Below are 13201 nucleotides of genomic sequence, written 5' to 3'. Positions count from 1 at the left end.
TTTAAGACCCACAGAAACCCTGTATTATGCTTTTTTGATTGCTTTTAGTGTGTAATACAGCTGTCTGTGCATGTAAACGATCTGCAGTTACAGCCAAAGCAAGTTCACTCCAACAGAAAACACTTGCCTGAAACTCTTCATTTATAGTTCTGCCATTATTTTTGTGGCTACATCACCATGTTAGATATTTGCATAATGTCGCCTACTGTCTGCTGTGTCCTGCCCTCAAAAAAACTGTTGTGTAAGTGATTTTATATGCGGAAGGAGACGCTGTTTTTTGTGAATGGACACAACCATGGCACAGTTACCAAATATAAAATACTGTTTACAGCTGCTCATGAAGCCTAGGGAGCTGGAACCTGATTATGTCATGGGGCATTACATTTCCAACATGCTTTAGGCAGTTGACCAATCAAAGCAGATTTGTAGCTTTAAATGCATGGGAACAGAGGGTGAAATAAGGTGCTGCAGCAAAAAAAAAAAAAAGTAATGTACATGTACTCAAGCAGACCCCTAAAATAAAACTGCCTAAAAGTAAAACTTGTACTGAAGAAACATAATATGGGCACTTTAAAATGAAAATCTGCAAGTCTGATTTGTTAGGAGAAAATAATAATAAAATAACACCAATGTTTTTCTGTTCCCAGCAACATAAAATAAAATGGTCCAAAAAGAGCCGTTTTATGAATATTAATACTTTTGCTTGGGGAAAAGAAAACTTTCCTGTGGCTGCGCCTTGTAACCAAACGACACAAAAGAGCCCTAAGACATCTATTGTCAAAAAGAGAAAAACATGTACCAAAACAAGCTATCAAAAATGAAGTAGTATTTACTCTTTGTACAAGCTGTGATCATTTCACTAAACAAATACAAAGTCATTTATTTACACCGAGAAATACGTTTTCTATGAAGACAATAGGCTTTGTGGTGAGACGGGCTCTAAACTGGTGGAGTAATTGCTGTTTTTCTCCAAGAGTGCCTCGGTTTTCACAGACTCAAAGCGGATGCCAGAAGCCCCCTCATGCTGGCGCATTCTTCTCCAAGGGAAGCAGAGAATGCGTTTGTAGGTGGTCCTCATGTCCTTGTCCCGAAACGAGTAGATGATAGGGTTCACCAAAGAGTTACACTCGGCCAGAACCAGGCAGTACTTCTCATATTTAAGAACCTGACATCCACAACTGAGACCATCCAGTAACAGAATCACCAGACCCGGCGTCCAACAGATCACAAAGGCGCCTGTAGAGAAAGAAGGTCACAAAAACAAACAACAAGTTGAGTGCAGGTCCGGGAACAGTTTGGTTTATGAGGTGCAAACCACCATAGCATGCATAACAAATCTTGCACGTTTAGTAAGGTAAAGGTGACATTTAAACAACAACAACAAAATGTTTGTAGCATTTTCAACAGTTGCAGTTAAATGATTCAAAAAATGTCATGTAAAAACAATGCATTAACTTGATCAAAAGTGACTTTCTTACAAAAGATTTCCATTTCAGATAATTTGTTATTTTGAGCTTTCTATTCATCAAATAATCCTGAAAAAATTTTGTTATCTTGTTTTTCACAGAAGTATTAAGCAGCACAACTGTTTTCAACACTGATAAAAATGAGAAACGTTTCTTAAGCAGGAAATCAACATATCAGAATGATTTCTGAAGAATCATTAGACACTGAAGACTGGAGATATGAAGCTGAAAATTCAGCTTTGCATCACAGGAACAAATTAAACGTAAAAATAAAAATGCAACCACATTATAAATCTTATCCTTCAATAGTAATTCATGTTTGTTCATCATACACTAACTAAAGTTATTTTATTCAAAGATTAACCAAGATTGATAATGACATTTTTTACTTACACTTTGAATACATGTGATTGTACACATCTTTAAGAATAGATTAATAAAATTCTATTCTAAAATGTATACAAATAATTTTGAATAGTGACTGCAGTGAAGTGTTCCAAATAACTGATTCCAGCTCGAGGTACAAAATAAGCAGGTGCTACACAAACAAATCTGAGCTAAACCGGTTTGATTAACTTGTTTTGGGGTTGACAGACTTGTTTCGTTTTGCCCCAAAAACAAGTTAACTGTACTTCACTACACAATTAGACATAAAGGAGAAATTTCCATTTTCCAACATTAAACTTCCACTCGGCGAGAAATCTCACAAACGCCTGAAGTCTACATAAGAGCCAAGGCCTTACCCAGAATCATGGACATGGTCTTCATGAGGCTGATAACAGTCTGATTGTTGGAGGGCTGATCCATGTGCGGGGACATTACTCGGCTCCGCCGGCGAACGTAGATGAAGATGTGAGTGTAAACGGCCACCATGATGAAGAAGGCCATGAGGTTGAGGATAGCCCAGAACACTAGGAAGCTGCGGGAATACAGCGGCGCAACCGTGCAGCAGGTGGACAGGTCACAAACACAGTTCCAGCCCATGATGGGCACCAAACCCATGAAGACGGCCACCAGCCAGATGGTGACTATCAGCATCACCACACGCCGCTTGGTCATGGTGCTGTGGAGCTGCATGGTGAAGATGGTCTGATGGCGCTCCAATGCCACCGCCAGAAGGTTGACTACAGACGCAGTCAGGCTCATGTTGATCAAAGCTCCACGAATAAACCACTCATTGACGGACAACTTGATGGTCCACGGCCCAGTGTTGAACACAAGGTTGAGATACGAGATGCCGGCGAAGAGGTCTGCAGCTGCCATGTTCCCAAGTAAGTAATAAATGGGAAAGTGGAACTGTCGGTTAATGATTATGGCCACTATGACCAACATATTTGCCAGAATAATAAAAACACAAATCGGGACCCCAAGACCGACAACGATAAAGTCATGAGTCCGCCAGCTCGCGCTGATGGGCTTGCCAGTCTCGTTGTAGAAGAAGGACACTGATTTGTTAAAAGCATCGCAGGTTGAATTAAATAGCATTATTAGAGAAGTAGTTCATGTAAATCAGTCGAGCTGTTCAGTTGTTTCCTGATGCTGTAATCCTGACTTGGTCAGCTGCCATTGGAAATAATGCTTTTACATGTCAAAAATGTGCCAGTGTTGCTGCTTACAAGGAGTGTCTTTTATTACTGTCTTCCAACCCTAAAACACAGGAAGAAGCAAGGAAAACATTTTTACGTCCTTATAAGTCCAACAAGAAAACAGGTTAATCTTTAACAAGAAAAAAAGATGTTATGAAACCAATTAGTATTCATTAGACAAACATTACGCTGGATTTGATATCGATACAAAGTAAGTGAACTAATGTAGTTTAGCACCCCATTTAAATTCTAACTGCATTTATTGCTTAAAAGCGTTAGCTTTCCAGAACAGGATATGAAATTAGTTGTGGTTACTGTTACTTCTTATATTCAATGAGAATTAGACGCAATAAATCTAACGTTAACGTTAGTCAGAAACACTTACTTCGCCCATGTAAAGGTAAGTTACACTGTACGGTGAGGCTCGGTTGTCAGTACAAAGGCAACAACAGCTACTTTCATCTAAAAAAAAACACTTACCGTTGCCAGAGCTTCAGAGCAAACAAAGAAAACGAAGCAAACGCGCATAACAGCAGCTCAGAGTCGGTCGTGTGTCGATGGTTTGCTCGCGCTCGCCGGAAACACTCGTCTGGGTTTGGCGGAGCTCGTGGAGCAATCTTCGAGATCGCTTTGTGCGCCTCCCTGAAACCTGATTTGATGAAATCACCACCTGAGAATGAACGCGAGACGTTTACGCAAAACGTTGTGGTTTAAAAAATAATAATAATATTTTAATTCATTTCCCAGAATCTGCTGCGGTGTATGGCAAGCCGTATTCATATTTATTCCTTAATCCACGTGACAGCCACTAGATTTCATGTCTGTTTCAATAGACAGTACTTTAGTTATTCGTAACTGTAGTTAGAATAGTAGTGCTATTGAAGTAAAAAAATGCATATACAATAGTTCATATTTATTAGACACTAAAACCTTACCAGTAACTTTTTAAGTGAATTATTAGATAAGTATTTCATGTAAATCAGTCAAGCTGTTCAGTTGTTTCCTGATAAAGTAGACATTCTGACTTTTCCTTGCATTAAAAAATTAAGACTGGTAAGAAATGTTACTGGTGACAACTGGGAAAGATAGTGTCTCCTAATGAAAAGTTGTGGATTTCAATAGCAAAAATGTAAACATTAAATGTTACTTGTTACTATTTGGATAGTGACTTATTTAATATATAGGCTCTTCACATCACTATTGGAGAAAATAATTATAGTTAGTAACAAATGTAATAGCTCGCCATTTGAGGTTAACACATAACGAAAGTGGCAAGTAAGTTAATTTAAAAATGTTTTTGTGACTTGAGCTTATTAAAGAGTTCACCACAAAATGTATTTTCATTTAGATTTACTTTGTACGTGGAAGATTAATTTAGCCAATTGTGGTGCTTTGTTGCATACAGACAAAATGAATGTTCAGACTGTCCTGCTCAGAAATCATATATAACCATTGAAGTTTCATAAACGTACCTTAAATACATGCCACAAAACAGACTTCAAACCAACTATATGCACATGAGAAATACAAGTTGCAGAGAATCCGCTGTCACCACTTCTAAACTGTTAAAACTCAAATGCAAAGGACAGGAAGTTAACAAGCGTTGATATTTAGTGTGTTTCCTGTTAACGTAATATCAGTTTCAAAACAGATTACCATGAGCCGTAAGCCACAGTGTCAAACATGGGAGGGCTTACAGAGTTAATGGTTAAAAGTGCTTATGCTACCTTAAAATCCCCAAGAGATAAAACAGTTTGGGGCAGCATCATAACTAGACACAAGCATATCCTGAGGGCAACATCTGAGAGGGTCTTCTCAGAACTGCATCTGGGTTTTACACAAATGACTATCAACTGTCTGTACCCACATATGTTTTGGTTCAGAATCAGAGTTGTGTTGAAAAACAGAAATGAAATGATGCCCTGTTTGGAAATTCTCAGTGTACACTTATCCAGCCATGAGGCAGGATGAGGGGCGTTCATGACAATGAGAATTGCATCATGTCAACTAATTTACATTCAGCTGTAGCCCGTCTGTATGGGCAGGAGGGGCAGTGTCCCGCCTGAAAAGGAAACAACTGCAATAGAAAAATTAATTAAAGATAATAATAAAAAAAAAAAAAAAACAGAGAAAAATGCCTGTAAATATAGTTTCTTTGTGTCTGTTTAGTAAATAACTAAGTGCTCATGTTTACTTGGTTAATTCTGAGAATTGACGTGGCTTTTTAGTCTTTTTCTATTCTATGGAAGTCAATGGCTACCGTCAATTGTTTGGTTACCAACATTCTTCATAATATCATCTTTTGTGCTTAACAGAAGAAATAAACTCATAACGGTTTGGAACAACTTGATGACAGATTATTTGATTAAATGATGACAGAATATACTTTTTTTGCTTGAACTATCCATTTATTGTAAGATAATTCTATGTATGCATTATATGTATGTGTTGCAGTTTTGTCTAACTCTAGTTAATAATAACAATTGTCTTTTTTATTATTATTACACTCATTTAGTGGCATATAAAAAGGGCCGAAGTGTCGCTATGTGTGTGTGTCCTCTCTGCCTCAGGAAGGACTAAGGAGCTTCATGGGATACTGTCAGTTGTTTTCATGGGAATGCATTTAACATGCAACCGTTTCTGTGCCATGTGAGTCGCAATATCGTTGTGGGCCAACATACAAGTTGCGTTAAAGTGGGTTTTGTGTCTCGTGCTAACCTCCGTTTGGATGTCTTTTTTGCTGGCTGCTCCTCTTTACTTCCTCTGCTTCACTATGTCATCAGACCTTGGTCACTGCGATAACTACCTTGTTTCTGTGAATTAAAGGAGACTGGAGGTTGTAGCCTATGATGCTGCTGCTGTGTTGCTGGATTGGACCGGCAGCCCCGTGCTATAGTTGTTAAAATGGACACCTCTCGTCTGCTATCTGACTCAGCCTTTAGGAAGCTGTGAAACTTGCTGTGAAGGTGGCATAGTTGGTTAACCATGGTGGTTCCCTACACGCAGCTGTATTTCCCTTTGCTCACACTTTCAAATGAATGTAGAGGATGATAATCAATATTAGAGAGCAACACTCGAGCTGAATTGTACAAGGAAACTAGACCTCTGCCAGAAGTGTTCTGAACGTGATGAAAGGAATTTGGATCTGCTATTAGCAGCAGTGTTGGGCTTTCTACTCCAAAAATGTAGTTTTCTTAATAGTTACTCCTTTCAAAAGTATGATTACTTGCTACTATCTAGCAACAGAAATTAGTTATACCACTAGTTACATTACTGTTCCTTCACGGCCTACTGAAATCGTAATTGTGTATTCTCCCCATACGATTATTTTAAAATGTTACTAACAGTAGCTATATTTCTGCCTCATCTGTAAAAAATCTACATTGAGCTGTTTTATGAATGAGAAAACTAATATTATTACTGAAATCTTATTAGTAATTAGTTACACTACTGCAATAAGTAATATTACACTAACTTACCAGTAAGTAATCGGTTCTCGGGGAAACCATGAAGAAACAGCATTACGGGCTTTATGTGGTCTCCTTTGGTTACATAATGAAACCTCAAGTCTGAGTTCTAAAGGGCAAAAAAGACAAAGAAATAGATGTCACAACACGAGATCAAATCATTAGAGGTAAAGACCGTCAGTAAATAAACACCACTTGTGAATACCTCGCCACTCTTTTTTCGATTCCTATTCCACCAAGTAAATAAATTAATATAAAATTTGAGAAAGATTGGAAATCTATAACTCCATTTAACACCGAGTGTCACGCTGCTACGTGTGATGACGTCAAAGACAAAACGTCGTGCTCTGTGTCTAAACACAGGTGGCGCTAGAGCACAAGATATGGACAAGATCATTATTTAGCCTTTCATCCAACCTTCCAACTAAAGAACGAACTCGGATCACGCACACAAAATTATGACTTACTTTAAAACAGATCACAATCTCCTAGATAATTACAAAGAAACGGGAAGTAGCCTAACCCGTGTTGGCTCGTTACTGAAAATATTAATAATAATAATGTATTAGCTTGTTACTAGTTACTCCTTTCAAAAGTAATATTATTACTTTACTTCTTACTTTCCGGCCACAGTAATTAGTTATACTACTAGTAACATTGCTTTTCCTGCACGCCCAACAGAAATAGTAATTGTGTATCTTTATAATAGTAATTTTTTTTAAATGTTACTAACAATATATTTCTGTCTCATCATCATATGACCAAAATCTACATTGAATCGCAGTCAGAAGTTATTACAAACACTCAGTGGTGATTGATAGGGACTTTTAAGTAAAAGCGTTGTATTTTAAGTAAAAGCGTTGAGGTAGCCTCTCAAAAGAAATCGCATAAATTATTAAGAAAAATGTTTTCGTTTTCTAAAAATATTTATTAATTATAGTAACATAATTTATAATGGGGCAAGCCATGAAATGCCAAAGTAAAGCAATGCCACAATTTACACGTCTGTGTTCAGATCAGTTTTTCTCCTGACAAAATCAGTGTAATGGCAATATCTATATCTGCTGAATGTAGGCTTGGAATATCTTTTCCATATTCCAAGCCTGTCTGATGCATTGGTGACTTGTGCCTGTGCGAGTCATTAAATTTTGAAAAGAGTTTACATTCTTTATTCTTTAAATCTTTTCACGTCCCTTTCAGATACGCATGGTCACCAAGTGCAGGGTCTTTCAGGCAGTTTTTTTTTTTTTTTTTGGGACGGTGCATTAAAAAGTTCCATATGGATCCCTAAATCCAGGCCAGGCAATTCGGATGAAAACCAAACAAGCAGTGAATCCAACTGTGCTGTAAAAAATATTGCTATAAGAGAGAAATAAGAGAGAATTAATAAACGTAGTTGTGTTGGTAATAAAAGTAGATGCATTAAAGTATTGCGCTGCATGACCGTAATTTTAAAAATCAGAGAGACGTAGGCTCTGTGTAGCAAATGTCCCTTGTCTTCGGGGAAGTTCACCTTTCAAAATAAACCCCATGTGACTGTGTGGAAACAACTGTCACTGAGCAAATAAAATGTCTGGGAGACTGGCTTAAATACTAGCCTATTTTTTCTTATCTTAACTCGAATGTATTATTCAGCCTATCTATTTATATTCTTCATATATTTATTTAGTTTAGTTAAAAAACTAAAAACTAAATTGCAACTTTTTCCTGTCCAAAGTGGTTGACCAGATTGCACACATCAAAAATACGTAGCCTACTTTTCTGCAAAATATGACTTTAAAATGACAAACATGAATAGGAACCTGCGGTCTAAGAAAACAGTATACTTTATACATACCAGTTCTAAAGCTTGCATTTCTCAAAGATTTCCAAATGGTGTTATAATAACACAATGTCTTTAATTATATCATAAAATTTATTATTTCGAGACTAGGCCCCAATTTTCCTTATAAAAAAATACACCTAAAAACAGTAAAAAACGACCTTATTTGTTATCTTTCTTTGGCTCATGGTGCACGGTGATTGAAAATACATAGTAGTTCTTGCACCATGCAATAAATTAATGTCCTTAAAAGAGCTTGTTTTTCTTTAGTTCAACTGGTTATATAAATGGAATGACCCATTTCAGGGGCGTCCAAAATTACAATTTAAATACAATCAGAGCCGTATAAATTAATCTTCATATATACTAGTAATGCTCCACTAAAATGCTTTTTATGACTAAGACCCCTTACTTGTTTTTATGTCTTTTAGGGGAATCGAGTCTTGTTGATAGATAGATAGATAGATAGATAGATAGATAGATAGATAGATAGATAGATAGATAGATAGATAGATAGATAGGTTTTAAGTTACTTTATAAATAGTATACTTCAAAGGAATAAAAATAAGAAAATATAAAGATTTTTTTCGGCGCATACATGTTTTTATTTAAATCATACTATTTCATTACGTACTTTTATTGCACCGTTAACACCGATCAGAGATCAGAGCTGGGCGCTCTTAAGTGATCTTCCCCACACGTGTGACAGCACGCGCTCACGGTTCTCACGTCCTGTGCGTCCTCCGCGCGCATGACGTCACCGACGTCTCGAGCTGTTTGTTCTGGACTGTGTGAGAGAAAGAGTCTGCGCGCCCTCACAACAAAATAACGAAGGTAAATAAACAAGCAGCCTTTGCGTTTGTGCAAAGCGTTTAGTTCTTCCTAAAGGTGCCGGCATGTGTGGCGTCGTTCTGCGCAACGGTCAAGCGCGCTAATTAGCGCTGAAATGATTGTCTGGTGCGCGCGGTGAAAGCGGCCTGTGTGTCGCTGAGTGCTAACGCTAGCAGCTAGGAGAGACATCCCCATTCATGATAACGGGTCAGTTTGGATGTTATTTCGTTCTCGGGCTGGTTGTTTTTGTGTTTTAGCACCGAATTACCCCGTGTATGTCAAATAAAGAGGGTAACGTAGTGCTCTGATGTTGTTTATTAGCATTAGGCCGTTTGCTGTCCAGTGCTAGCACAGCATCGCATCCCTGCTCTGCGCAGTTCTGCGCGAAAATCTCACGTTTCCCTGTGTGGGAATGCTGGAGGATTTGACGTAAAATTAAACGAGAATGTGCGTAGCTTACACGTTACGCAAAGTCAGATTAATTAAGTCGGGTTCATGTGATCCATGCTCGTTTCAAGCGTCTGACATTGACAGATGTGTTTTAATAGCGTGCCGCGCTTGTTTGACGCTTTGGGGTGAGAGTGTTGTTTTGATTGCACGCACACACACGCACGCCGGACGAGTTTGTGTCGTACACCGTTAGCATTGATAGCGGGATGAAGGAAACGTGCAGATCCTGTTACATCCTGTTGCAAAGCCTTTTACAGTGTCTCAACCACATTACATCTACTTAACAAATATTTTGAATGAATATGAACTAATTTAACGGGACTATAATGATGTGGCCTCGGTGTTTCAGCGACTTTGAGCAGAAGGACTCGTCTGAGCTGCCCGCAGTCGCCATTTTGTGTTGCTCGTCCGTGTAACGGAGAAACACACAACCTTTACATTTTTATTTTAAAAATGCGCGTTAGTCATTTGAGTTTTCTCTTTCTGCATTTATTAAAATTATTAATATTATATGTATTTATTATTAAAGTGTGTTTTGTGAAAACGGCATCAGTTTGGTCTCAGCGGTGTTATTACTCTTGCAGCGCTTTCGGTTTGCGCTCAGATTTACTGAGTAAATCCTTCGATTTTACAGCAGAAATATCAGATATAGCTACTTATGGACAGGTTTAGACGTTCAGTATATTCAGTAAATGCTGTTCGTTGTTCACCTGAACTTGTGAACGAAGGAAATCTTCCGTTGTGTGTGTTTATCTGACATCATAGATTTGTGATTGACAGCTGTTGAGTGACTGACAGGTTTCCTGGTATTAACTGATTTGTTTTTGTTCAGCGGTGAGTTTAGTCGCTATTTTTTGCTCGCTTTTTAAATACCTTTTATGTTGGTCTTCCAGTTGAATTTGTAAGATTAAGCTTGTAACTGAAAAGCTAGACCAGTGGTTCCCAACCTTCTTCCTTGGAGCCCCCACTATGTACATATTTAACAATCCGTGACCCCCCATGTATATGTGTGTGTGTGTGTGTGTGTGTGTATATATATATATATATATATATATATATATATATATATATATATATATATATATATATATATATATATATAATATTTTAGTGCTGGGGAAAAATTAACCGCATCCAAAATAAAAGTTTGTTTGCATAATATATATGTGTGTACTGTGTATAATTATTTTGTATATATTAATACACACACATGCATGTATATATTTAATATTTTTATTTATATATAAATTATTTATATTTATATATAATAGATTATGTATAAATGTATATACATGCATAAAAAAAAATTAATCCATGCATATGCGTGTATTTATATACAAAATAATTATACACCGTTCACACACACACACACATTATGCAAACACAAACTTTTATTTTGGATGCAATTAATTTTTTTCCCAGCACTAATATATATATATATATATATATATATATATATATATATATATATATATATATATATATATATATATATATATATATATATATATATAAAACGGTGTAACGGTTCACAAAATTCACGGTTCGGTTCGATACACTTGTGTCACGGTATGGTTCGGTACGTTTTTGATACAGCAAAAAGAAAGAAATGCCAGAGAAATTTCCTTGATTTCTTTTTCTTTTTTTAATATTAAAACTAACATAATAAAGTGTGATATTTTTTACTTTGAGTAATTCTGGAGCTATAATTGATTCTTCTTATTAGCATATAAAACAAAACAGCTTCTTGGAAAAAATGAAATTGTAGTAGTTATAAACCAAGGTTTATTTTATTTCAGATTAACATTTGAGGGAAGCGATTGTACTCATGTCAAAATAAAACCGACGTAATGTTACTTGAAGGCATTATAGCCTACTATTCCTGCCAAACTTTCATGGTTCGGTTAGTGTTACTACAGTAAATCCATGGTGAATGTTGCAGATCTGAACACTGGATAGTTTATTCACGCCACAATGTTTCTTCCTGGTTTCCACGCGCTGTTTGATCCGTTAATAATGGAGAAATGTGAATGTTTCTCTCTAGATCTCGCAGCAATGTTATTACTTCTGTGGCAAATTCAAATGCTTTCTTTACTGGATCTCTTATTAGCGCTGTGTAGTAACAGCGTCGCATGATCACGATCGATTCGCGCTGCACTGGTCCAAACGGTCCGTCAACCACACAATAACGAGTAGTTTCGTTCCGCTTGCATTATGTGTGCCATTTGATGTTGGGCACTGTTGTGGTCGCGTCGGCGTCTCTTACATTATGAGCGCGCTTGCCACGCGCAACGCGCCTACATTTGGAATAACGAAATTGTAATTGAAATTGGCATTGTTAGCATATGATTTTTTTAAAAACTTAGAAAAAATATTTTGATATAAAATTATTAGTAGAACATTTTATGCATCTTTATTCACCTCAAAGCATATCTGCTCCCGCGCCCCCCCTGTGAGCTCTGACGCCCCCCTGAGGGGTGCGCGGACCCCGGGTTGGGAACCAATTAGCTAGACAATTGAGGTTTATTGTATTCTGTAGAGTTGAAATGTCACATTAGCTTTTTAAACTCAACCCAGGCGAGTAACGTTACACGAAGGTGTTTCTTTTGTGTAGGTAGTTTTAAGCAGTCCTGGTTTGATTTTGCAATCTTTTGTGATTTTTGCAATTGAAACTGACTGGTTTTGAAGCAGTAATTTCCAGAATCTTTAGGAAAATGCAATTTTTTATAAATAACTGATACCACTTTTTCGATATTATGTGTGACATTGTATGCTCAATACATGACAGTAAAACTTAGAGGTCGACCAGTTTATCGTCAGGCCAATCAATCTGCCGTTTTTTTTTTTTGTAATTTTTTATTTTTATTTTATTAATCTGCATCAGTCGATTGTGTTGCAAATAAGGCTCATTTATAGGCAGGAGCACCGGCGGGCAGCTAAGCATTGCTGCAGTGTTGCCAAGTCCGCCTACTTTTACACTGTTGCTGTGGGATGTTTTTAATGTTCGCGGGTTAAAGCGACCCCAATAATGTGATGTTTAGCCCCTGGAATGTGACCTTTACCAGGGGAAACCCACCAAAGAATGTGTATTTTACCCCCCAAAACACGATTTTAATCGGGGCATTTCCCCTGAAAAGTGATAGGGCTAGTTTTGAATAGCAATTGAGCAGGTTTTGCTGTGAAAACCTGGCAATCCTGCTCTGTAAAGCGAATGATATTAAATAATTATCTGGTGAAATGACTTTAATGAGTTACTACATTTCTATTGCTTTCCATGTTGAATAACTTTGTGTTTCTATTTTAATGTACTTTTAAATTTTAAATCACATTAAAAGGGTAATTTGTACATTTATGAATGATGATGCATTTATATACTGTCACTGTCGCACAGAGCCACTCACACTTGTTTTGCGCGTGAGCCCCACGCAGCCCAACATTAAATCGGTTAACAGACCATCGATAGCTTTAATCGATTGCATCTCTTATCGACAATTAAGTAGATTTTCTCAAAGGAAACTAGAGCTGAAACGATTAGTCGACATTATTGACAACGTCAACAATAAAAAATGGTTGACACAT

The 13201-nt window shown here is 37.1% G+C and overlaps 2 protein-coding genes across 5 annotated transcripts in view; one reads left to right on the top strand and one right to left on the bottom strand.

Moving 5' to 3' along the window:
• Positions 1-809: 809 nt before the first annotated feature.
• On the bottom strand, positions 810-6628 carry LOC127953069 (lysophosphatidic acid receptor 1). Of its 2 annotated transcripts, none has more exons than XM_052551973.1 (4): positions 6532-6628; positions 3533-3722; positions 2210-3113; positions 810-1236 (listed from the first exon to the last, which is right to left on the bottom strand). In XM_052551973.1, the coding sequence occupies exons 3-4, from the start codon at positions 2949-2951 to the stop codon at positions 905-907; spliced, it is 1074 nt and encodes a 357-aa protein (XP_052407933.1). In that variant the 5' UTR covers positions 2952-3113; positions 3533-3722; positions 6532-6628; the 3' UTR covers positions 810-904. The 2 variants fall into 2 exon arrangements, with proteins under 2 accessions (XP_052407933.1, XP_052407925.1); XM_052551965.1 differs by lacking the exon at positions 6532-6628 and adding an exon at positions 4525-4626.
• Positions 6629-9027: 2399 nt separating this feature from the next.
• LOC127953032 (bromodomain-containing protein 4) overlaps positions 9028-13201 on the top strand; it is a 48211-nt gene continuing 44037 nt past the window's right edge. The window contains exon 1 of one of the 3 annotated variants that reach the window (XM_052551934.1): positions 9028-9175. The gene's annotated coding sequence lies outside the window, so the exon portion shown is untranslated. Of the gene's footprint in view, positions 9176-9225; positions 9380-13201 lie in introns of those variants that run through there. The other 2 variants (XM_052551942.1, XM_052551937.1) reach the window with 2 other exon arrangements.

The sequence above is a fragment of the Carassius gibelio genome, chromosome A3 (genome assembly GCF_023724105.1).
Source record: "Carassius gibelio isolate Cgi1373 ecotype wild population from Czech Republic chromosome A3, carGib1.2-hapl.c, whole genome shotgun sequence".
NCBI classification, from domain to species: Eukaryota; Metazoa; Chordata; class Actinopteri; order Cypriniformes; family Cyprinidae; genus Carassius; species Carassius gibelio.
This window is presented reverse-complemented; position numbering and strand designations above follow the sequence as displayed.

Bases quoted from the DNA above. Each gene is read 5' to 3' on its own strand.
- LOC127953069 (XM_052551973.1), bottom strand. From the start codon at position 2,951: ATGCTATTTAATTCAACCTGCGATGCTTTTAACAAATCAGTGTCCTTC. The intron at 1,237-2,209 runs GTAAGGCCTTGG...CTTTCTCTACAG, and splicing joins GACCATGTCCATGATTCTGG to GCGCCTTTGTGATCTGTTGG.